General features: G+C 42.5%; 3 protein-coding genes across 8 annotated transcripts in view; 2 read left to right on the forward strand and 1 right to left on the reverse strand.

Annotated features, from left to right (window-relative positions):
* Positions 1–5580, forward strand: part of LOC145514782 (polycystin-1-like protein 2) — a 102436-nt gene extending 96856 nt beyond the window's left edge. For both annotated transcript variants that reach the window (XM_081513550.1, XM_081513551.1), the window contains exons 40-43: positions 1579–1789; positions 3330–3431; positions 3940–4071; positions 5192–5580. In XM_081513550.1, coding sequence (XP_081369676.1) covers positions 1579–1789; positions 3330–3431; positions 3940–4071; positions 5192–5353 — 607 coding nt within the window. In that variant the 3' untranslated portion in view covers positions 5354–5580. The remainder of the gene's footprint in view (positions 1–1578; positions 1790–3329; positions 3432–3939; positions 4072–5191) is intronic.
* The window catches only part of BCO1 (beta-carotene oxygenase 1), a 166873-nt gene that overhangs the window by 139592 nt on the left and 3327 nt on the right, over positions 1–23954 (reverse strand). For 3 of the 5 annotated variants that reach the window (XR_014060459.1, XR_014060460.1, XR_014060458.1), the window contains exons 2-5: positions 10530–10621; positions 9832–10132; positions 7677–7835; positions 5416–5476 (exon numbers count right to left, since the gene is read on the reverse strand). The gene's annotated coding sequence lies outside the window, so the exon portion shown is untranslated. Of the gene's footprint in view, positions 1–508; positions 3422–5415; positions 5477–7547; positions 7836–9831; positions 10133–10529; positions 10622–23954 lie in introns of those variants that run through there. The other 2 variants (XR_014060457.1, XR_014060456.1) reach the window with 2 other exon arrangements.
* GCSH (glycine cleavage system protein H) lies at positions 9470–22703 on the forward strand. Its single transcript, XM_081513579.1, has 5 exons — positions 9470–9761; positions 14798–14877; positions 16017–16080; positions 21141–21272; positions 22075–22703. Exons 1-5 carry the CDS (start codon positions 9614–9616, stop codon positions 22170–22172), a joined length of 522 nt encoding a protein of 173 aa, XP_081369705.1. The 5' UTR covers positions 9470–9613; the 3' UTR covers positions 22173–22703.

The raw sequence follows: 23954 nt of genomic DNA on the forward strand, positions 1-23954 counted from the left end.
AGAGGATCCGGGGTTACTCTTTAAAAAATAACTCTAGCTGTAGTACATAGATTTGGGGTCTGAAGCATACACAATTGGAGAGGACTTGAAGACAAAAATAGAATCTTTTGCAAATCTTACCAAAGCATAGGGCCATGTGACACTCTGTAAGGTTCCTCCCAGCTTTGGGGGCAGGGTCTTTGCAAGTATTAGTGCCCAGTCAACCCACGTCTGCTACTATTTACCAAGAGTCCACTCTGTGCTGTGCAGGAGGCACTAACCCATTGGATCCTCAGGAGAACCCATGGAGGTAAATGTTGTCATCACTCCAGTTCACACATAAGAAAATTAGAGAGGTAACGGGACTTCCCCAACACCACATAACAAAAAAGTGGCAGAGAAATAATTCAAACCTAGTTTATGTCTCCAGGATCCTAGTACTTACTCTGAAACATCCATTGATTGTATAGATATGGCTAACACTTATTGAGTAATTGTTGGATACCTTACGCATTCATAAAAACACCACTTTAAAAGCATTATCTCATCTACTTTAATCTTCCCAGAACTTCTAAAAGATGATGTTATCCCTTTTCTATAGATGAAGCAATTGAGGCTCAGAGAGCTTGTCTCTGCAAGGTCACACAGCAAGAAAATGCAGAGCTTAGTATCTGAACTCTGCACTCTACCCTAGACTGTGTCCTTCATTAACAAACTACATTCACAAACCCCTCAAAGGGAAGAAAAGGGAAGGCAGGAGGTTAAACGGAAGGATGGCTCTTCTCAGGCATTATGTATTTATATTAAATGCTTTTATAAACTTCAGATCATATAATTTTTTTCTATAACCTGTTCACCATCCATGTCAGTAGATACAGGTATAAGTCATACTCGATAATGTACCAATGTTAAGACTGAATTAACGAGCCAACATTAATTAATTCAACATTGTATGAATTGACACACAAAGGCAGGCACAAAAGGGGCATGGAAGGCAGGGTGGGATGGCAGGAAGAGGCTGGACTGTGGAATGAGACACAGCTGGATTCCAACTCTCACGCTTCCACCACTAGTTTTGTCACTATATCACTAGCTATGTGACCTTGTACCAACTATCTGTCCTTATCTGTAAAATGGAGATATGATACCTCACACTGTGGTCTTGAAGGTCAAATGGAACAATGCAATTGAGGTTCCTCAGCAACTGGATGGTACTTCCATTGTTCCTTTAAATGTAAGGATGGTGTAGATATACACTCAGATAGGTGTGCAGGAGGACGTGGCATCCAGTGACCCCCAAACCAGGAGGGGAGGCTCATGGAACTCCCTTACCTCTGTCCTCTCAACCCTGGGAAGATTTCTCCTTTGTCATTCTTCCTCAGTTCTGTAGCCATTAACCAAGATTGTCAGGTAACAGCCCCGTGACCACAACCACTACCGTCTCTTTTGTAACCAGGACGTTCACCCTCACCGTGACCACCACTTCATATCGCCTGGCTGGGGGATGTCCCCAGACCGTGATCAGGCTAATCTTGACAGATGAGCGCTGGCTGAGGCTCTCACCATCTCTGAGACCAGTCTCCCCATTTGGTCCCACAGAGGGATCAGCTTCAGCGAGACTGCAGCAGCCGACGCTGCCCTGGGATACATCCTTGCCTTCCTGGTCCTCCTGTCCACTGTGAAGCTTTGGCATCTGCTCAGGCTGAACCCCAAAATGAACATGATCACGTCAGCTCTGTGTCGTGCCTGGGGGGACATTTCAGGCTTTATCGTCGTCATCCTTATCATGCTCCTGGCTTACTCCATTGCAGTGAGTGGCTCCTTTGGGAAAACTTTCTGGGCTGGTCTCCTCAAAAGTAAAGGCTGCTCAGTGGTGGAGAGTTGGGGGATTAGGAAAACCCTGGGAACCTAAGGGAGATGGTGGATCTTCTTTCTGAGTCTGGAGTCTTTCAGCTGGGAGCTCATGAACTGGTCACCCCAAATGGCAGAGGCTGGACACCTCAATTGGCTAAGAGTGAGGAAGTGTAGTCTCTAAGATTGAAGGGACCAACTATCTACCATGAAGGACTCCTTGCTGTACCGACTCTGCCTTAAGAGCCAGTTCCCCTGACATCCCAGTTACCCCAACACGCACAGAGCCCTCCCTCAGGCCAGGGGATGCAGAGGTGAATTGGGCAGTCCCTGACCCTGAGGTGGGGCAGAGATGGGGGAGAGAGGATGGACACAACTGCAGGCCATGATGGTGCCTGATGCCCTACACATGCCCTTCTGAAAGCACATTTAGCTCCTTAACACTGAGAGCTTTTTGACAATCATGCTCTTATGTGACTGAAAAAATTTTTTTTGAAGTATCAATTATTTTTTTACTGTTGAGTAAAATGAGAAACAAAGATCCTCTGCCACATGCTGATTTCCATCTAAATAAGCTCCAGCCCCATCCTCTCCAAGTCTATGATTCCCACTGTAACCCAGGCTTCCACCTCTGTGACCCTTCACCCAGTCTCAACCCACGCCAGCCCCCTTCCCAATTCTCACCCTGCCCCATCCAGTCTCTCACCTTCTGTCATCCCCCTGATGTCCATACCATACAGCAGTCCATCTTATCCTAGTCTTCACTCCACCTCTAACCTTTTCCCTGTCCTTTTCACCCCTGTCCTGGCTCTCACTCCACTGACCCCACCCCATCTTCCTCTCTCACCCTCAGAAATGGGATGAAGTGTGCTGAATAAGTGATGGAAGGTATTGGCTAAGAAGCTGGAATCTGGCTTTGTTAAAAGTACCCCATCCCATCCTTTAATTCATGTGGATTTATTCAGTCCTCCATCTGCAGTGCGTGGGCTGCAAGGACACTGCAGTGTCCTGTGGGACCAGGAGTCACCAACTCAGGGCCGAGGAACTGCTGGGCTTCCCTCTGATGCAAGAGCTATGGGGAAATCTTTGAGGAGGGGGTAACCGTGGTGAGAGGAAAATATGGTGGGGGAGGCTGGTCCCGCCCAGGCAGAAGCCTGCTGTTCATGAAACCCAAATCCTCCAGAGCAAAGAGGCTGGGGCTTCAGAGAGCGCAGCACTGTTACCGTGCTTTGGGGCGGCCATCTGGGAGACCACAGTAGCAGCCTCGCGCAGCTGGTGTGCGAGCCCAGGTGCACGCGCATCCCCTACAGAGCCGAGTGTGTACACACACCCATCTGAGCCAAGTGTGTACACACACCCATTCGAAGGCCCTGTGGACATGGACAGTGTTGCCAGGCCAAGGATGTGGCTGATTCAGATTGCTGACTCTACTGTCAAACAACACCCTTTGGGGGTGGCATGGTTTCTTTCCTTGTTCATAAGGACTCTTTCCATAACAGTCAAACTTAATCTTTGGTTGGAAACTCCGTTCCTACAAAACCCTCTTTGATGCGGCAGAAACAATGATCAGCCTTCAGCTGGGAATCTTCAACTACGAGGAGGTAATGGGGGGAGAGGAAGTGAGGGTGGGTATGGACACTACCATCAACACCAAACCTTTAAGAAAATTAGAGAAAGCACCCCCTCAAATGCCTCCCCAGTGGGTGTCACCCCTTGGGTCCATGGCCTGGCAAGCACAGGGCAACTCTGCACAAATAAAAAGGTTCCCACAGCTCATCCTGGGGACCCCTGTCTACAGAACATCAGACACTGGCTAATCAGGGGAAGGCTGTGCTGGTGGGTGTCTGGAAGGGAATGCTCCTGGGCCTAGCCAGAATGACACCCATATTGGAAACGGCAGCAGTGGGGAGTAGAGGGGCTGCCCTTTCCATCTCTGGGCAGCTTTTGAGAGCACTGCCCACACTCTCAGCCCTCAGGCAGAAGGGAAACTTTCTGGCTCCAGGATCTGCCTAGCTCTAAGGGCCAGTATCCCTCTGAGGGTGCCTGCTGAGGAAAGTGACCACTAGCACACAGGACCCTGAGGGATGACTCTGGTTTTCTTCCTGACAGATCCTGGACTACAGCCCAGTGCTCGGCTCCTTCCTAATTGGGTCCTGCATCATTTTCGTGACATTTGTGGTGCTGAATCTGTTTATCTCTGTCATCCTGGTGGCGTTCAATGAGGAGCAAAAATACCATCAGGTGGGTCACTTTGGCTTGGTCTTCAAAAGTCACTGACCTTGAACTAAGAAGAGGCTGGCTGAGCAGCATCAGACATTAGGGGAACTAAAGGATCACTTCCTCATTTCATGGGAAGGGAAACTGAGGCTCAGAAGGAGGAAATTAATTCCCCAAGATTATAGCAAATGAAAGGCAGACTAGAATCACGTCTCCAATTCCCAGCTTGGGACTCTGTTCATTACACCGGTGATTCCCAGCTATGCCTGTACACGAGAATCATCTAGGGGCTTCTGGAAATGCCTGCTACTGCACCTGAGGCAAGTAAAAACAGAATCCCTGGGGGAAGGATCCAGCCACTGGTATTCCTAAAATTTCTCGTGTGGTCTGCATGTACAGTCAAGACTGAGAACTCCTTGGAGTTAGGTGATGACAAACAAAAGTTAATATTTCATGAAGTGGACTGTCTCCATTCAGAGATCTGCAAAATGGGGTGTAAGGCAGGAAACTTTTATAGGATAAAGAATAAAGGATAAGGAAGTGGAAAACAGAAAATATCTGATTGGCCAGGGCCACAGAGTGAGCTTATTTGGGGTGAGAAGGAAGAGGAATTAAGTATAGAGCCTGGAGTGGTCTGGCGTAAGGGGACTGGCTGACTGGATATACTGCATTGCTGGGGGAGCCTTTACAGAGACACAAAAGGTATCCAAGTTTCAATTTGCTGACATGGCACCCTGGGCAGGAGTGGCTCCATCTTGGGGCTAGAAATTTATTTCAAGATGTCATATGGCCACTTTGGTTTAAATTTGAGAAACCACCAAACTCTTCTCCATTTCACATTCTCAGCAGCAACACACGAGGGTCTTTGTACACAAATTCCTAATAGCCTTTGTAGGGGGTGGTAGAGGGCATCTTGTCATTTTCAATGGAGGGGAAGAAGGAAATCCCTGGGGATAAAGGCAGGAGTGAATATCCTTAAGATTCCCAGAAGGAGGTCAATTCCAAAACAAAAGCAACTCTAAACAGTGATATAACTTTGGCAGCAACCAAAGTGGATGATAAAACCATGGCTTCCCCATAAGAAAGAAAAGCCCCTGAAGAGAACAGCTCTCCCTAAGTCGCATGGTTCTTTCTCCCTCTGCAGCTGTCGGAGGAAGAAGAGATCATCGATTTGCTACTGATGAAGATACTCAGTTTTCTGGGCATTAAATGTAAAAGACAGGAGCCTGGAAGCAGCAGTGAGCAGCCTGAGGTGCTGTCTGAGGCCTGGACCCCTCAACCTGTTTCAGCTATGCCCCAAATTTAAGCTGTTGGTCCAGGCATGATCTGGAGACTAGGGGAAGGCCAGCACATTAGGCCTACACTTACCAGTGATTCTGTAATCTCTCCAGGTTAGTAATTTTCTATGTCCATATTAGAGTCACCAGGCCTGGCAAGCAAAAAAAGATAAAAGAATTACATACATATAGTTGCCACCACTGTGATACTGTTCAAATGCATTTCCTCCTAGAAATAAAACAAATATTGTCTGGAGTTCATGGGGAAACGATCCCCTCTACAGACTAATTATTTCATCTTCTTGGTCAGTCAGGAGTTGCCTTTGAATGATTCTAGTTCAGGGTTTCCCAAACTGTGGTCCAACAGATGCTAATGGATGTTGTTATCAGTTTGCTAGGGCTGCCAGAACAAAGTGCCACAAACTGGGTAGCTTAAAACAATGAAAACGTATGCTCCACAGTTCTGGAGGATAGAAGTCCACAATCAAGGTGCCAACAGGGCCATGATCCTGTGGTAGGCTCTATCGAGGAATCCTCTCTTTTAGCTTCTAGCGTGTGCCAGCAATCCTTGGCATTCCTTGGCGTGTAGGTGCATCAGTGTAACCTCTGCCTCAGTTGTCACATGGCCTTCTCCCCAGTATGGGGGCTAGGACTTCAACATATCTCTTTAGGGGACACAATTCAACTCATAACAGGTGTCGTCCTCCCTTAAATGTCTCTAGGTCAAATGTGGGAAACACTGGACATATAAATTCTTTAACATGGGAATTGTTAGAGCTTTTAATATGCTAAATGTGCACTGTGAATCTCCTGGGATAAGTGTGAGCAATAACATGCATAATGATTCCCAAACCCCTATAACCAAGGCTTCTGGTATTACAGCACTTCAATCAGGGCTAGTGTTCTTTAGGCAATACTTTGAGAACTGCTGATCTATACTAGTGGTTCTCAATCTTGCTTCCATGCTAGAAACCCCAGACTTCACCCCAATTTATCAGCATCTCTGAGTCACAGGCATCAATATTTTTTATGCCCCCTAGGTGATTCCAATGTGCAGTCAGACATGATAAACATGCTTTAAATTCTGAGAACCACAGATCTAGACAATAAAAGTCTTCCAGGTAACTGTGAGGATAAGTGCACATTTCCCCTCTGCTGCGCAGTGGAAGCACCTGATGAATCCTCTCCAATTCACCCTGTCTTGTCTCTCCTCACACACCCATTGGAACAGATACTCTAGGTTACCTGCCCCAGATCCATTCCATGCTTTCCTCCTTGCTGTCAGAATCCTGATTTAGTCAAGTATCCACTACCCCTACCCCAAGTGACTCACAGCAAGGTGAGGCTGCAGCCACCTCAAAGTAAATCTCAATCTGTCTTAATAATAGCCCTTGACAATGAGCTATTTAGGGTGGCCACATGATCCAGTCTGGCCAATGAAAATTTTGAAAAGAGGTCTCTGGGACACTTCTGGGAAAGGTCAGTTTGGTAATAAAAAGAGATGAGTTCAAGGGCTGCTGGACACTGTCTGGTGTAAGACTGCTGGAACTCTGACAGCTACCTTGAGACCATGGGGTACAATCTGAAGATGGCAGAGCAGAAAGATGAAAGGAACATGCATACTTGATGAGGTCTTTAAACAGCTATTGTAATCATGAAGCTGAACTACTGCCAGCCTTCTATCTGGATGAGAGCTCAAATTTCCTTTTATGATGGTTGAACCAGGATCCCACCCTACTACTGACAATGAAAAGCCAGGATCCTTTACAAGCAAAGAGACACATAACATGACAATGCACATAAAACCTTGAGGGATTTATCTTCTATCCACCCCAAAACCCATCATACATTATGTATTTGGTCATGAGCTATATTTGCAGATACTCATCAAATAACTCATAGCAAAGTGTACACGTCTTCTGAAAATATGGCACAGAAATCAATCTAAACACATACTGTTTGTTTTAAACAGGAAAAGTTCTAAGATCTGGATTAGTTATAAATTCTTCATTTCTTTTTCCAACTATTCTCCACTTCTCTATTGACTGTAAATATCAAATTGTAAACTTCTTCCATTGTATTTCTGTGAGAGAAATAAATATATCTGCACAGAGAGATGAGCAGACCCCTTTGAGACGCCTGAAAGAAATGACCACCTGAATTTTTGGGTGTCTGTACCAATTGTGCGGAGAAGGCAATGGCACCCCACTCCAGTACTCTTGCCTGGAAAATCCCATGGATGAAGGAGCCTGGAAGGCTACAGTCCATGGGGTCACTAAGAGTCGGACACGACTGAGCGACTTCACTTTCACTTTTCCCTTTCATGCACTGGAGAAGGCAATGGCAACCCACTCCAGTATTCTTGCTTGGAGAATCCCAGGGACGGCGGAGCCTGGTGGGCTGTCGTCTACGGGGTCGCACAGAGTCGGACACGACTGTAGTGACTTAGCAGCAGCAGCAGCAGTACCAATTGTGTAATGAGATGACCTTTCACATCTCAAGCCATGGATGCTACAAAGATAATCAGATGGAAAAAAAATTTTTAATCCTCAATACTTGTTACATTTAAAAAAAAAAGACACACTTTCTACTGCTTTGGCATAAGGGCCCATGACATAGCCCACAGATTGATAGGTGACCCTGTTCTTTGTATCAAATGATAGGTGACCCTGTTCTTTGTATCAAATGAGTTATTGAAGCTGCGAATAAATATTTTAGGGCATGGTTTGCATTATGCTGAAGTGTCTTGCAACAAAACAATAAAAACAGGATACTGACATTATGGAAATGAACCAAGATCTGGAGTTTAGAATAGAGCACTGTGAATCATCAGCATCCCAAACAGTGGCAAGCAGAACTGAGCTTAAGAGCAACTGACTGCAAATTGGACTGAAGAGCAAGTTCTGCTACTGCCACCCAGTATGCTTAAGCCATAGAATGCTTTCCTCATTCCACTCCTGGGAAAGGTAGTTAACCTTTCCAAGCCTCCAGCTCTTCATCTACCTACCCGTAGGTATTATAGGTATTATATGAGTATAATACCTACCCGTAGGGGTTTGGTGAGGATTACAAAGATAGTACCCTATGGTCCCAGGCACATAACAAAGGCTTAGTGAATGGCTAAGATGTACTCAGACAAAAATGGAGCATGATGGCCCCTGCAAACCACTGCACAGATGTGCTAATATTCCCAGTTTTGTAACTGAGGCAGAATCTCAGGGCAACATTTGGGTCTCCCAAACACACACATACATATTCGCCCATATACTCACACATGCATATACTTCAAGGTAGCCACCCTGTAATACTGACAGTGTGGAGATTGAAATGTTTCTCACTCCAGTGTTTCTTTGCTGATTCTTGCCCACTCCACAAAATCTGTGTTAAAGGTGAGGTCTTTCCCCAAACCTAATTTTTCTGCCTCCTTGGATTGGGTGAGGCATGTCCTCTGCTTTTCTCCTAAAGTTTCAGTCACAGGACTGTTGAAGTAAAGAGCTGATCATGCTGAGTCTCAACTCTCTGCCTTTTGACTGCTACTGGAGTAGCTCTTGCAGTATAGATTCCACCAGAAGCCACTCCTGATCCTTGAACAAGTCCTTGCCCGTCTATGAGCTTCATGATTCGGTCTCTCCCCTCTTTGGAGACCGTGGAGTTTTGGGAATATGCAAAGTAATAAAGTTTTCAATATTTCAAAAAGTCAAAGAGAAACTGCATTTGTGTTAGCGCGCCTTTGGCCAGTGCCCAACAGCCACCTTTGGCTGGAATGATTCTTTGGATCTGCTATGAATACTGCTCTGGGTGATCTTGATCCTCTTTAGAAAGGAGGGGACCTCATCTTTTAACAGGACTGGTAGCACCCTGCCTTTCAGAGGACCCAAGAGCAGCACTCCTGCCTGGAATCCCTCTCACAGCCCGGGTGGGTCTTGGAGGTCACAAATGCGGACCAACAGCTTTCACTCGCCCAGAAGCATCGTCTGAAGGCGTGGCCCCACCCCTCCCGGGAAGCCACGCCCTCGACGCCCCGCCTAGCTCGGTCTGGCCCGCCTAGCCCACGAGCCAGTCCCCGCCCCTCGCCACCGCCCCTTCCGGCCCTCAGGACTTTCCGAGCGTCCAAGCCCCTCCCGCGTGCGGTCCTGTCAGGCCCCGCCCCTCCCGGGGCCCAGCCCCCGCGCCCCGGTCCAGCCAGCTCGCTCCGGCTCACTCCGGCCCGGGGCCGTCCCGCCCTGCCCCGCCCCCGCCGGCCGGGGTGTTCTAGGTGCCGCGCGGAGACCCTCTGCACCCGTGTGAACATGGCGCTGCGAGCGGTGCGGAGCGTGCGGGCCGCGGTCGGCAACCTGCGCGCCATCTCGGCATCCAGCGCGCCCTGCTCGTCGCGGCCCTGGTTACTGCGGGCGGGTGCCGTCCGGGCGCTGCGAACCGGCCCTGCTCTGCTGTCGGGTAAGTGCGGGCGCGCACGTGGGCCGGGCCGGGCTGCCTCGGGGGAGAGGGGCTGGGCCTCGATCCTTACCTCGGGTCCTCGGCCGCGGGGCGCCCGGGTCCAGCGAGGCGACCTCTGTGCGCGCTTTTTGTTGCTGGGACCCCGTGTTGCGGGGCCGTTGCTACCTCCCTGAGCTGCTGGACGGCGCCGCAGCCTTTGTCCTGCGGATTGGGAGCCGGGGCGAGGGGGCGGGGAGACTGAAGACACGCGCAGCCGCCGTGTCCGGGGTGGTTCTGGCCGGAGCGTCGGCCGCTCGCTGCTGCAGACCCGGGCAAGGTCGCTGAGCTCCTTCGTGACCTTAAGTTCCTCGCATTTGTGAGCATTGTGCACCCTAAGAGTGAAGACAAGTAATAGGCTTTACTTTGCTATGCATATCATCACTGTAAATTCTGAAGTAAAAGTAAAGCAAGAGCATTTATTGAAACTTAAAGCACTGGGTCTAGTTTTACCAGCTAAAGCTAGCATAATTTTGCAGACAGCTATTTCCTAAAGCAGTGCGATCAAGTCTCCCGGATTCCACAGAGGACGTTCTGCTAGTCTGTATCGTCGTATATAAAGTATAGTCGTGAATGTGTGTTGGGCTGAAACGAGGCCTTACATACACGGGCTTGAGGTAACTGGGAGACTTGACCGTAAGTATCTTGGCCATCTGTGCTACTTTAGCACAAGTTAACGCAGAGGAAAATCTGTTGTGCTTCATGCACCAATACGTGAGGCACTAAGCGCACCTCTTCGCGAACTCCGGCTTCTTAGTCACACGGAGCACAGGTCTGGTGGCTGTTGTCTCATTAAGTTCGTTGTTTTAGAGACCTGTTTGGGACTAGAAAAGTTGATAAATTTAGTTCAAAGTCAAACACAACGAAGCTTACTTATCTCCTCCCCGCCCCCCACTGTAATCTCTCAGATCTGTTGGTGGTACATATCAGTACATTACTAATTTACATACATCGATACATTACTAATTTGAATATAAGGGAAAAGCATTTCTCAGATAACTGACTTTCAAGCCTATATTTTTTTGGTTAGTTCAGTATTACTTTTTTGCATTGAGCTGTTAACTAGTTAAATATTGCCCAAGATATCAATAGCCATGATCTGGTTGAACACCTGAGTTTTCAGTACTAGAGACTGAGTTCCAAATTTTGGCTTCCTCTCTATGGGATCTCGGAGAAGGGAATGGCACCCCACTCCAGTATTCTTGCCTGGAAAATCCCATGGATGGAGGAGCCTGGTGGGCTGCAGTCCATGGGGTCGCTAAGAGTCAGACACGACTGAGCGACTTCACTTTCACTTTTCACTTTCATGCATTGGAGAAGGAAATGGCACCCTACTCCAGTATTCTTGCCTGGAGAATCCCAGGGACAGCGGAGCCTGGTGGGCTGCTGTCTGTGGGGTCGCACCGAGTCGGACACGACGGAGGTGACTTAGCAGCTATGGGATCTTGGGTGGTCACTTCTGTTTCCCTCGCTGGAAAAATGGAAATGATAATCCCTACTTTACAGACTTGTTGGATGAAATGAAACAATGTAACTGCTGTACATATAGCCTGATACATAGTAAGTACTTGATAATGTTACTTATTAAATATTAGTGTATAGAATCAAATAGCAGAAAATTGATCAAATGTCAGTATATTTGATTCAGTGACTTTGAAAGGGGGAAAATGCAAAGTTCTCATAAAACACTTTATTTTCTGGGGGCTGAACCCATTGTTTTCAAGACTCAGAAGAAAGGAACTATTTACCTAATCTCCTGTTCACTTTTTCCCCCCCGCATTGGGCCAGGGGTTAAAGGAGAATTGTACCAATCATTGTTTTTAGCCTAAATTGTGTGGCCTGGTATAAAGACTTAATGGTCTTTGAGGCCAACAGGACCTGGGTACATTTAGCTTAGCAGTGTTGCTGCCTTTTCCTCTAAACTGTGGTTGCTCAGTTGTTAAAACTGAATGTTGAGTACTCGTTCCTAAAGATTATCTTTACAATTAGGCAAGATGGCAAGACCAAGGTCAAGGCAGTCTCAGAGAAGCCATATTTATGGTTGTCCAGTCCTTTCTATAAAAAGGTGTATTAGTTTAAACTTCCGGTTCTAGAGTTGTCACAGAATGGTTAGGGAGAATTGAGTGCTGCAGCCAGATAACTATATACTAGATGTTTTGCTCAGAATCCTCTTACACTTTAAAAAATTACTTCCCTCCAACTTTTGAGTGCTTACTATATGCCAAGGACAGTGTTTAGAACTGGGGCTACAAATGCAATAAACCCTGCTCTTGCTTGCTTTGTGCTTGGTCTACCCCCTGGGGGAAGGTGACAGAAGGGCTGTATCTGTAGCATGTTAAGTGCCTCGAGTGTGTTGGGGGGAGAGGTGCAGAGTGCTTGGGGAGCAGACTGGACAGCCCAGGAACCCAGGCATGAAGGGCTAGATAAGGCTTTTGGCAGGAAGAGTTTCTAAGCTGAGATCTGAAAGTCAAGAAAAGGCAGTGGGGAGAGTGGGTTGCCGTCAGAACACTAAGTACAAACAAACCTTAACCTTAGGGAAACATCAAATTGACCTGAAGCATTCAGTAATTTGAGGTGGAGGGAAGCAACTGACTTTGTGAGATTTTGCAACCTCTTCCACTGAGGAATATGATATTCAAGTTATTTAATGATGGGGGTGGAAATAAATACTTTTTATTTACATTCTGCTATGTATCAGAGCTGTGTAATCAAGCGAGTTTAATGTTTCAAGTACAGTTATCTTTTGGATTAGGGGTAAGAGTGAGCTAGCAATACTTCTTTTAAAACAGTATTGAAATTAGTGAGCCATTTTCATATTAATTTCTGTACTTTTGGAAAACTGCTTCACTTCAGAATGTGGTATATATTTAAGAAGATATCAGTTTAGTTCAGTTCAGTCGCTCAGTCGTGTCTGACTCTTTGCGACCCCATGAATCGCAGCACGCCAGGCCTCCCTGTCCATCACCAATTTCTGGAGTTTACCCAAACTCATGTCCATTGAGTCGGTGATGCCATCCAACCATCTCATCCTCTGTCGTCCCCTTCTCCTCCTGTCCCCAATCCTTCCCAGCATCAGGGTCTTTTCCAGTGAGTCAACTCTTCGCATGAGGTGGCCAAAGTATTGGAGTTTCAGCTTCAACATCAGTCCTTCCAGTGAACACCCAGGACTGATCTCCTTTAGGATGGACTGGTTGGATCTCCTTGCAGTCCAAGGGACTCTCAAGAGTCTTCTCCAACACCACAGTTCAAAAGCACCAATTCTTCAGCGCTCAGCTTTCTTCACAGTCCAACTCTCACATCCATACATGACTACTGGAAAAACCATAGCCTTGACTAGATGGACCTTTGTTGGCAAAGTAATGTCTCTGCTTTTTAATATGCTATCTAGGTTGGTCATAACTTTCCTTCCAAGGAGCAAGCGTCTTTTAACTTCATGGCTGCAATCACCATCTGCAGTGATTTTGGAGCACCCAAAAATAAAGTCTGACACTGTTTCCCCATCTGTTTCCCATGAAGTGATGGGACCAGATGCCATGATCTTAGGTTTCTGAATGTTGAGCTTTAAGCCAACTTTTTCACTCTCCTCTTTCACTTTCATCAAGAGGCTCTTTAGTTCTTCTTCACTTTCTGCCATAAGGGTGGTGTCATCTCCATATCTGAGGTTATTGATATTTCTCCCGGCAATCTTGATTCCAGCTTGCGCTTCTTCCAGCCCAGCGTTTCTCATGATGTACTCTGCATATAAGTTAAATAAGCAGGGTGACAATATACAGCCTTGATGTACTCCTTTTCCTATTTGGAACCAGTCTGTTGTTCCATGTCCAGTTCTAACTGTTGCTTCCTGACCTGCATACAGACAGGTTTCTCAACAGGAAGGTCAAGTGGTCTGGTATTCCCATCTCTTTCAGAATTTTCCACAGTTTATTGTGATCCACACAGTCAAAGGCTTTGGCATAGTCAATAAAGCAGAAATAAATGTTTTTCTGGAACTCTCTTGCTTTTTCAGTGATCCAGCGGATGTTGGCAATTTGATCTCTGGTTCCTCTGCCTTTTCTAAAACCAGCTTGAACACCTGGAAGTTCACGGTTCACGTATTGCTGAAGCCTGGCTTGGAGAATTTTGAGCATTACTTTACTAGCGTGTGAGATGAGTGCAATTGTGCAGTAGTTTGAGCATTCTTTGGCATTAAGAAGATATGCTATATAAAAAAATTGATTCTTTTAAACAAGTACTATTAATTCCTAAGTAATTTTTTTCACATCATTCAAATTTTGGTAGGTCTTTGTTCCAGGAATCCTTGAGTACTTTGGCCATCCTTGTATTTGAAAAGAAGCAGGTTATAAAGCCAAGGGCTAACCTGTCCAGTGAATGTTGAGCAGAGCTTGCCTTTCTACCGGTTAATGTCTTAGCTCTGAGGTGACAACTGAGTTCTGATGGTATAATTTGCTTCTCATAATGATGGTAGCCTCTTTATTCAAGGGCCGACTTGAATTCAGTTAAGTAGAATCAAGAACTTAGTCAGGTTATAATTGTTCAAGGTCAGTTTTATTCCTGACACAGTTCTACCTAAAGAGGCACATTATTTTTTAGGTTAAATCATTTATGAGTAGTCTTTTTGCTGCCAAAACTTCATCACTCTTTCTTCAGAGGGACAGACTTCTTTCTGCAAGATAGACCAGTCAATGGATAAGTATACATTTGAAATGTGCTCCAGTATTTGTGTATATGATTTAGACTGAGTAACGTTGAGTACAAATAATCAGATCGCCAAAAGATCCAAAGGTATTCACATGAAGCCATCTTTGCCTAAATAATACCACTGTTGAGATGTGTCTTTTCACATGATCTGTTTTGTCCTGGGCAGTATACTGTTGAATGACAGTGTCAATAAGTCAGACAAATACTGGGAAGGCCTTGCCTTTTGATAGCATTGATATGAAAAAAAATGCTCTTAAAGAAGTGATGCCACTGCTTTTCTGAAATATTGGTCTTTATTTTAGTGCGGAAATTCACAGAAAAACATGAATGGGTAACGACAGAAAATGGTGTTGGAACAGTGGGAATCAGCAATTTTGCACAGGTACTGGATTGTCTTGAAATATTTAAAACAGTCTGCTCTTGCCTAAATTGGATTGTCTTTATCTTTAAAAAATTGTTTATTCTGCCCCTTAGTATCTTGGGCCCTTTAAAGGCCCTTAGAAGAACATCTGTCATAGGTGGAAAAAGGAAAACACAGGAAAGTGTATAGTGTTTTAAGAGATTAAAAGGTTAACAGTTAAAAAATAAATTCAAGAGAAATGTTTGTTTCATATTGGGGCAGTTAAGGAAAGCAGCAGAGCAAGCAAAAGGGCTGGAGTGTTAAGTGTTTTGTGGATGATAGTGATATACACATAACCTGGGGACTTGAAGAGGGAACACCTAGAATGGCACAGATTACACAAAGATAAACTTTTTATTTAGAGTTTACCTCAACTAATTCCACTATTGCCACTGAGCCTCTAGTTTGATATTGTGTAAAAGAAAACTAGAAGCCAAATAGCAATATGGATCAGTGACTTTTCAACTGGACCTCTGGGTGGGGCGGGGAGTGGAGGGGGCAGGGGATATTAACTGATGGGAGGATATGGTATTCCTCAGAAATGCTGGGATCTCATGTACTGAGAATCAATGACAGCCGTATCTTTGTGGGCCTATCTGTGTACCTACTGAGGCCCAGTACAGAATGCTCTGTGAAATACTGTATAAATATTGTCCTCCTCTCCTCAACTTTATGAGGGGAAATCACTTAACATGGAAAATGACATGCAAAACAGTGATGGATGACCTGAGTCGTACAAGGGATTGTAACCCACTCACCTGATGGAGAGATCACTATTGATTAGTCAGCAAATGCAATAGGAGAAATGTCCTCAGTAAAAGTACAGAAGTGGAAAAGCACAAAGTGTGTTTGTTCTTAAAGGAGCTAGTCATTTTTTCTGGGGCCTATGGTCAGTGACAAAGGTCTCTGCCACCTGTGGGCCAACTGATGACATATTTTCTTGCAAGTCCTGAGGTAAGAATAATTTTGCATTTTTAAAGGGTTATAAGAAAAAACAGAATTTGACCCCTCAAGTGTAAAGTATATACTATTTGAATTAAAGGGATTAAGTGTTTGGCTTGTTCCTAATTACTAGGTTTAATTTGATTTCTTAGAGATTTCTTTGTTTTTGTTTTTTAAAGGAAGCTTTGGGAGATGTTGTTTACTGTAGTCTGCCTGAAGTTGGGACAAAGTTGAACAAACAAGGTGAGTGTTTTTCTCATCTTGGTGTGTCATGATTCATGCCATGAGTTTTCTTTATCTTGAAAAATAACTTGTCTGTGTCCTATTGCCATCCCTAGCTGTAAGGAATGATGATAAGGAGAATAGTGAACATTTTCATATTTTATAATGGAAGGTAGGAAGTAGAGGGAAATGGCTCTTAGCACCATCCCTGCCACACATTGATGTATTAGTGATATAATATAGCTGAGGTCTCTTAAGTTTAAAAAATAAAATGTTTTTCTTTGCAGGCAGTAAAGAATATCAGAACACGAGCTCATGAGTCAGAATCTGGTTTTAAATCCAGGCCCCTAAACATATCAGCTGTGTGATGTGGGGGAAATTACTTAATGTAGATTTCATCTGTGAGTTAGGATAATAATAACTGCCTCATATAGTAGTTGTAAAGATTAAATGAAATTAGCATAATATCCAGCATAAGATTTGTTGTTGTTTAGTCACTTAGTTGTGTCCAACTCTTTTGCAACCCTTTGGACTGTGGCCCGCCAGGCTCCTCTGTCCATGGGATTTTCCAGGCAAGAATCTTGGAGTGGGTTGCCATTTCCTCCTCTTCCTGAGGCATGGAACTCATGTCTCCTGCATTGGCAGATGGATTCTTTACCAGAGAGATTAGTACTTGATAAATGTCAAGCAGTGGAACCACACGTATTATTATTCATGGGCTCTTTGACATGTATAAGACAGTGTTAGAGAATTTAAGTATCTGTTTTCTAAATATCTTTGACAAGATTGGCCATATCTTTTTCTGCTTAAACTTTGCCTAAGACTTATCTTGTTTAAACTTTCTTTTTATCTGTACATCAGTTGTTTTCTTTTTATGCTTAATTTTAAAATTTCCATTAATAAAAATATGTTGAGTAACCTCCTTAAACTAATGAATGCTTTAAACTTTCTGCCAAAGGTGTTTTTTAAATTGATATGAAATTTACATATGGTGAAAATGCCTAGATCTAGTTAAGATCTAGATCTTAACTAGATCTAGGCATCAACTGTATAATCTTAACTGTATAATCCAAAGAGTTTTGACAAACGATAATCTCTTCTCTGATTTCTGTCACCATAGATTACTTCTGCCTATTCTTTAACTTCATTTAAAAGGAATCAATATTATGCCTGGCTTCTTTTGTCTACTGTCATGAGTTTGAGATACATTCATATTAAGTACTCAGTAATTTGATTTTTATGCCAGAGGTATCCCATTGTGTTTGCCGAAGTGGTTATACCATTTGTATTCTCACCAACAGTATCAGAGAGTTCCATGTACAACATATCTCATTGTGGTTTTAATGTGCATTTCCCTAGTGACAGATTATTCACCTTTCCATGTGCTTTTTGCCACTCACATCTGTGTGAAGTCTCTAGTCTAATTTATCTTTTTTACCATTGATTTTAGGCATCTTTTATAAATTCTAGATACAAAACCTTGTTCAGATATGTATTTTATGAATATTTTGTCATATTTATGTATAAAACATTGTGTCTTCTCTAAGATATCTTTGTCTGTCTTCATAGTTCCCCGATTTTATACCCCAGTAACATGAGGTGCTGTGGGATATTTTTAATTTTTAACATCTGTTGGACACAGCACAAACTAAGAATCAATGAAATTAACAATGTCAATATTGGATCTTACTCTATTACTTTGGGTAATGTATCTTTGAAGCAAGTACTACACAGTTGGTGTGGAACATGAGGTTGGGCATTGGTTGATGTGACCTGATTCCCTGATGGAGAACTTAACACAGTATGCAGCAGACACACGTATATCTGTAAATTGTAATTAAGAATGAAAATTCTATTTTTGTTCAGTTTTTGTATGTTGGTTTTTTTTAAACTGCTACTCAATTGTTAGGATATAAAAACTTTCTAAGTAGTTTGGACCTGACCTCTTAATAAATTGAAATGTTAGGTGTTTGTTTTGGTCTAGCAATTACCACAAAATTACCACTAAGGTCACTGTGAACTGAGAAAGGGTACAGTATGGGCAGCTCAGGTCCATACCAAGGTTCAGAGATTGAACATTTCTTTATTAGTTATATTTAGCTGTGGGATTTTTCACAGATGCCCACTATCAGATGAAGCAGTTCCCTTCTATATCTAGTTTGCTGAGATTATCATTTGTGGATGTTGAATTTTTGTTGGATTTTCTCCATCTGTTGACATGATTGAAGGGTTTTTCTTGTTAATGTGATGAATGATGATTCATTTTTGAGTGTTAAACATTCATTTTGACTGTTTAACCAACCTTGGATTCCTGGTAGTCATTGTATAAGAATTGTTTCTTTAAAATGTACTGTTGGATTTGATTTGCTGTTTTTTACATTATGTTCATGAGAGATACTGGTCTTTTCTTAAAAGGCTTTGTCAAATTTTGGAATCTGTTCTATTTGCCACATAGAATAAGTTTAGAAATATTCCCACCTCTTTTTCTGAAAGAATGTGCATCAGTCTTGCTAGCGCTTCATCAATTTTATCAATCTCTTGAAAGAATTTCTACTATGTAGAATTCATTTCTACTATGCTAAATTTTCTATTTTCCATTTCATTTATTTTTTCATAGCTTTATTTTCTTCTTCCAACTTAATGTTTTCTTGCTTCTGGAAATTTGTGGGTTTGTTGGTTTCCATGGTTTTTCTTAAATTGACTTTTTATCTATACTGTAAAATGCCATCTCCCTTGCAACAAGTGGCAGCTAAAATCTAGTTTCTTCTTTTTTGGTTGTGCTGGGTATTCATTGCTGCAAGGGCTTTTGTCTGGTTGCGGGCAGCAGGGGCTGTTCTCCAGCTAGAGTACATGGGCTTCTCATTCAGTGGCTTCTCTTGTTGCGAAGCATGGGCTCTAGGTGTGTGGGCGTCAGTAGTTGTGGCTCATGGGCTCACTAGTTGCAGCACACAGGCTTAGTTGCTCCACAGCACGTGGGAGTCTTTCTGGATCAGGGATTGAACCCATGACCCCTGCAGGTGGATTCTTAACCACTGGACCACCAGGGAAGTCCCTAAAAATCATTTTTTTTTTTTTTAAGAATCAAAAGTGTCATCGCTTCTTTCAAATGTACCTTGTTTATTTTCTAGTGTCTTTAGAAGCCAGGTCATTGATTTTAAGATGTTATTTTAAAATAAAACCTAAAGATATTACCATTACCTCTGTTTCATTGACTACACTAAAGCCTTTGACTGTGTGGATCATAACAAACTGTGAAAAACTCTTAAAGAGATGGGAATACCGTACCATCTTACCTGTCTCCTCAGAAACCTGTATACAGGTCAAGAAGCAACAGTTAGAACCCTGTATGGAACAACTGATTGGTTCAAGATTAAGAAAGGAGTAGGACAGGGCTGTCTACTGTCACTCTGTTTGTCTAACTAACCTATACACTGAGCACATCATGAGAAATGCTGGGCTGGGTGAGTTACAAGCTGGCATCAAGATAGGTGGGAAGGGGACTTCCCTGGTGGTCTAGGGGCTAAGACTCTGAGCTCCCCAATGCAGGGGGCCTGGATCCGATCCCTGGTCAAGTAAACTAGATCCCATTTGCTACAACTAAGAGCCTGCATGCCGCAACTAAAGATCCTGCATGCCACAACTAATACCCAGTGCAGTCAAAAAAGATAGATGGGAGAAACATCAACCTCAGATATGCAGATGATACCACTCTAAATGGCAGAAAGCAAAGAAAAACTAAAGAGCTTCTTGGTGACAGTGAAGGAGGAAAGTGAAAAAGCTGGCTTGAAACTCAACACTGAAAACTAAGATCATGGCATCTGGTCCCAGTACTTCATGGCAAATAGAAGGGGAAAAGATGGAAGTAGTGACAGATACCTTCTTCTTGGGCTCTAAAAATCACTGCAGATGGTGACTGCAGCCATGAAATCAGAAGACGATTGCTTCTTGGCAGGAAAACTATGACAAACTTAGACAGAGTGTTGAAAAGCAGAGACATTACTCTGTCAACAAAGGTCTGTATAGTCAAGGCTATGGTCTTCCCAGTGGTCATGTAATGTTGTCAGAGCTGGACTGTAAAGAAGGCAGAGCACCAAAGAATCGATGCCTTCAAACTGTGGTGCTGGAGAAGACTCCTGAAAGTCCTTGGACAGCAAGGAGATCAAACCAGTCAATCTTGAGGGAAATCATCAACCCTGAATACTGATTGGAAGAACTGATGCTGAAGCTGAAGCTTCAGTATTTTGATCATCTGATGCGAAGAGCTGACTCATTAGAAAAGACCCTGATGCTGGGAAAGGTTGAGGGCAGAAGAACAGGGTGTCAGAGGATGAGATGTCTGGTTGGCATCATGGATGCAATGGACATGAATTTGGGCAAACTTCAGGAGATGGTGAGGGACAGGGAGGCCTGGTGCACTGCAGTCCATGGGGTTGCAAAGAGTTGGACATGAGAGGATGACTGAACAAAAGATATTATTTCCTTCTAAGCCCTACTTTAGCTCTACCCCCACAAACTGGTATGTTATATTCACATTCAGTTCATATCAATTTTAGATGGTCTTTCTTCATGTTCATTGATCCTTTCCTCTGTATCCAGTTGACTATTAGTGCCATCTAATGAATATTTTATTTTAGATAGGCTTTCCAGTTCTAGAATGTCTATTTTTAAAATTACTAGTTTTTTGCAGGTATTCCCCCAAATAGTCACTGTGATTTTATAACAGCTATTTTGAGATTCTCTGCTAATTCCAATATGTGGGTCTGTCGAACATTTTGAGATCTTTATATTGACTACTTTTCCACTTTGGCAGGCCTATACTCAATCCTCTGACCCCTTGAGCAAATAAGACTATGGTTTTCTACTTGTGTTCTAGTTACACTGTGCTGTTTGGATGGGGCAATGTTGTCAGGCTACAAATTGTATAAGTGAAGATCTCACATGACAAAATCAATGGTTTTATTTAAATTAAAGATATTTAGGTCTTTTTATCATGACTGTAGAGGTGATCACTGTTCTCTATTTTGTATTTTGGGATCACTAACTTTTGACATTTAATATTTTCTTTAATTTTCTCAATTTAGAGGAGTTTGGTGCTTTGGAAAGTGTGAAAGCTGCTAGTGAACTGTATTCTCCTCTATCAGGAGAAGTAACTGAAATTAATAAAGCTCTAGCAGAAAATCCAGGACTTGTCAACAAATCTTGTTATGAAGACGGTAAGTTGTTGCTGGAAATTTTTTTAAGGATTGTTTGCTGCAGTTAACATTTAATCTAGACTATAAAGCAATCTTTAACTGATTGTACCTCTTGGTATTATAATAAATAGATATTCTGCTTTAAAAAGGAAAAACACAGGTTAGATTATGTTTTAGATTTGTCAATAAAAGCATTGCCTAATTTTATAGGGTTCTTAGTATTGTAGTTGTAGACTCATTGTAAACACTTCAAAGTACTTACCTCTTCAGTCATAAAGCATCTAATCACATTTTGTGATAAAGGTGGTAACAATATTGATTGCATTCAGTTTTCTCATATTTTCATCTTCATAATAATGTAGTAAGGTAAACTAGTAGCAGTTTTTCCCCTTTTGTAGATGAAATTCTCAAAGGATTCTTTGGTAAGGTCAAACAGCCAATAAAAGGCAAAGTTAGCGTTAAGTTGTAGTTTTCTATTTCCTATCACCTACTTCTCTCTTATAATGCTTTCTAATGCCATTAATTTCAGTAGTTACAGTATTGGTGTTCCATATTTTATATACCTGTATATTTGGATCCCTGTGTAAAGTTGTTAAGGCTTATTAATTACAACCTAAGATTTCTTAATCCTTGATGGTACAATTTCTTCTGGTTCTTTTCAGTTATTATATGTAAGGAATATTAATTTAATTCTTAAGGTTAAAATTTATGTAAATAATTCACTAGATTAATTTTGAGGCACTCAGAATTTAATTTTTGAATGAATTTGACTTTCTCTTTTAAAAGGTGATTTGGAATATATGATACTTTTTTTTGGTTGCAGGTTGGCTGATCAAGATGACATTCAGTAACCCTTCAGAACTAGATGAACTAATGAGTGAAGAAGCATATGAGAAATACATAAAATCTATTGAGGAGTGAAAATGGAACCCCTAAATAAACTACTTTGAAACAACTTAATCTAGCATAGTTGTCTTAAATTAGTGGTGGATAGATATTTAAAAAGCAACTTTAGCAAAAGAAACTACTTGTAACAATGTTTCCCGAACAAAATACCCCTTAACTTCCTAATGACTTAAGATAAACACTGTGCATCTTTTCCACAGCATCCTGTGATTTTTAGGCTAGGCTCCAGTTATTCAGAATTCCTGAAATTATCTCTGGTAAAACTAATTAAAAAATTATGTAATTCAAGGATAACATGGTTATCTTAAACCTTATATGACATTGTAACTTGCTTACAGCTATCCTTGGATTTGGGTCAAAAGGATCTTCCCACTAGAAATAACTGCCATTGGAGAAAAGTTTGTTAGTTGTACAGTGTCCAACGAAGAATATTACTATCTTAATTTTGCAATATACTATGTTTGCTGGTGCTATTTTTATACAGTGAAGCAATAGCCTTGCAGGAGAATAAACAATTTAATAATAAAATATGCAACTTCTTAATCATGTATTTTGTTCTGCTGTTAATATTTCATAGTATTTATGTTTCCTAGTATTTATAAAGATGCTAATTTTAACTTATGGGAAGTCTTTTTTTTTTTTTTTAAGGAAATTTAAGTCCTGACAATGAGAAAGTTCCAAGAAAATGTTTCCTTTTAGTCACAAATATGGCTTTTCTTAAGCAAAGATCTAATTGCCTGATAACATCAAGTACTATTTTTTGATCAACTTTAATGTATTGAAAAAGAAATCACTGACCTTGTTTTTCTGTCATGCTAAATTAGAAGAGTGGAGTAAAAACAAGAAAAGGTGAAATTGTGACCAGCCTAGCACATGACAACCTTAAGAAAGCTAAGCCACATAAGTAATGGGAATAGAAGTGGACACAGAGAAACTTGTGGCCAACATAGCATACAGCAAGAACAAACTCTTCTGTCATTTTCCCAGTATTGGAGGAGAAGGGAAGTATTTAGGCATTACTATCTTCTGGTAAATAAAGAGCAAACATGAGAACCTAGAGTATGTAGATAGATAAGTAACATACAAGCCTTCCCTGTTCCTCTGCAAAATGAATGCATTCTTTCCAGGACTGAGCCAGTAGCCCTATCACTGCTGAGCTGTCTGTTAATAATCTGACTATTTGCTTTGGAAGTAGAAAGGGATGAGTAATAATTGCTCATCTTAGTCTAAATAATTAAATTTTGTTTTAAAGGTGCTCTCATGTATTACCTTCTACGGTCTTTACGATAGCCAGAGCTTGGTAGGGCATATCCATAACTACCGCTATTTCACAGATGAGGTGATGGAAAGGATAAAAGCTGGGAAGTTATGGTTAGGGTTTTCACATTTCCTGATTCACTATCAGTTCCTTAGCAAATGCATGTTACTATAAAAATACAAGGGAATTCCCTGGAGCAATGAAAGTTAGGCACTTTCATTGCTGGGGCCCAGGTTCAATCCCTGGTTGGGGAACTAAGACCGCACAAGATGTGTGACATAGCCAAATATATATATTTAAGTGGGAATCTAGTCAAAGCTATAGTTTTTCCAGTAGTCATGTATGGATGAGAGACTTGGACCATAAAGAAAACTGAGTGCCAAAGAACTGTGGTGTTGGAGAAGACTCTTGAGAGTCCCTTGGACTGCAAGGAGATCCAACCAGTCAATCCTAAAGGAAATCAGTCCTGAATATTCATTGGAAGGACTGATGCTGAAGCTCCAATACTTTGGCCACATGATGTGAAGAACTGACTCACT

Source organism: Giraffa tippelskirchi, chromosome 7 (assembly GCF_054371585.1).
Source record: "Giraffa tippelskirchi isolate mGirTip1 chromosome 7, T2T-mGirTip1v1.2.pri, whole genome shotgun sequence".
NCBI classification, from domain to species: Eukaryota; Metazoa; Chordata; class Mammalia; order Artiodactyla; family Giraffidae; genus Giraffa; species Giraffa tippelskirchi.

What these genes read in the sequence shown, in the direction of transcription:
- GCSH (XM_081513579.1), top strand. Translation starts at nt 9,614, where the DNA reads ATGGCGCTGCGAGCGGTGCGGAGCGTGCGGGCCGCGGTCGGCAACCTG. An exon ending in GAATCAGCAATTTTGCACAG is followed by an intron (nt 14,878 to 16,016) that starts GTACTGGATTGT and finishes TGTTTTTTAAAG; the next exon opens with GAAGCTTTGGGAGATGTTGT. An exon ending in GACAAAGTTGAACAAACAAG is followed by an intron (nt 16,081 to 21,140) that starts GTGAGTGTTTTT and finishes TTCTCAATTTAG; the next exon opens with AGGAGTTTGGTGCTTTGGAA.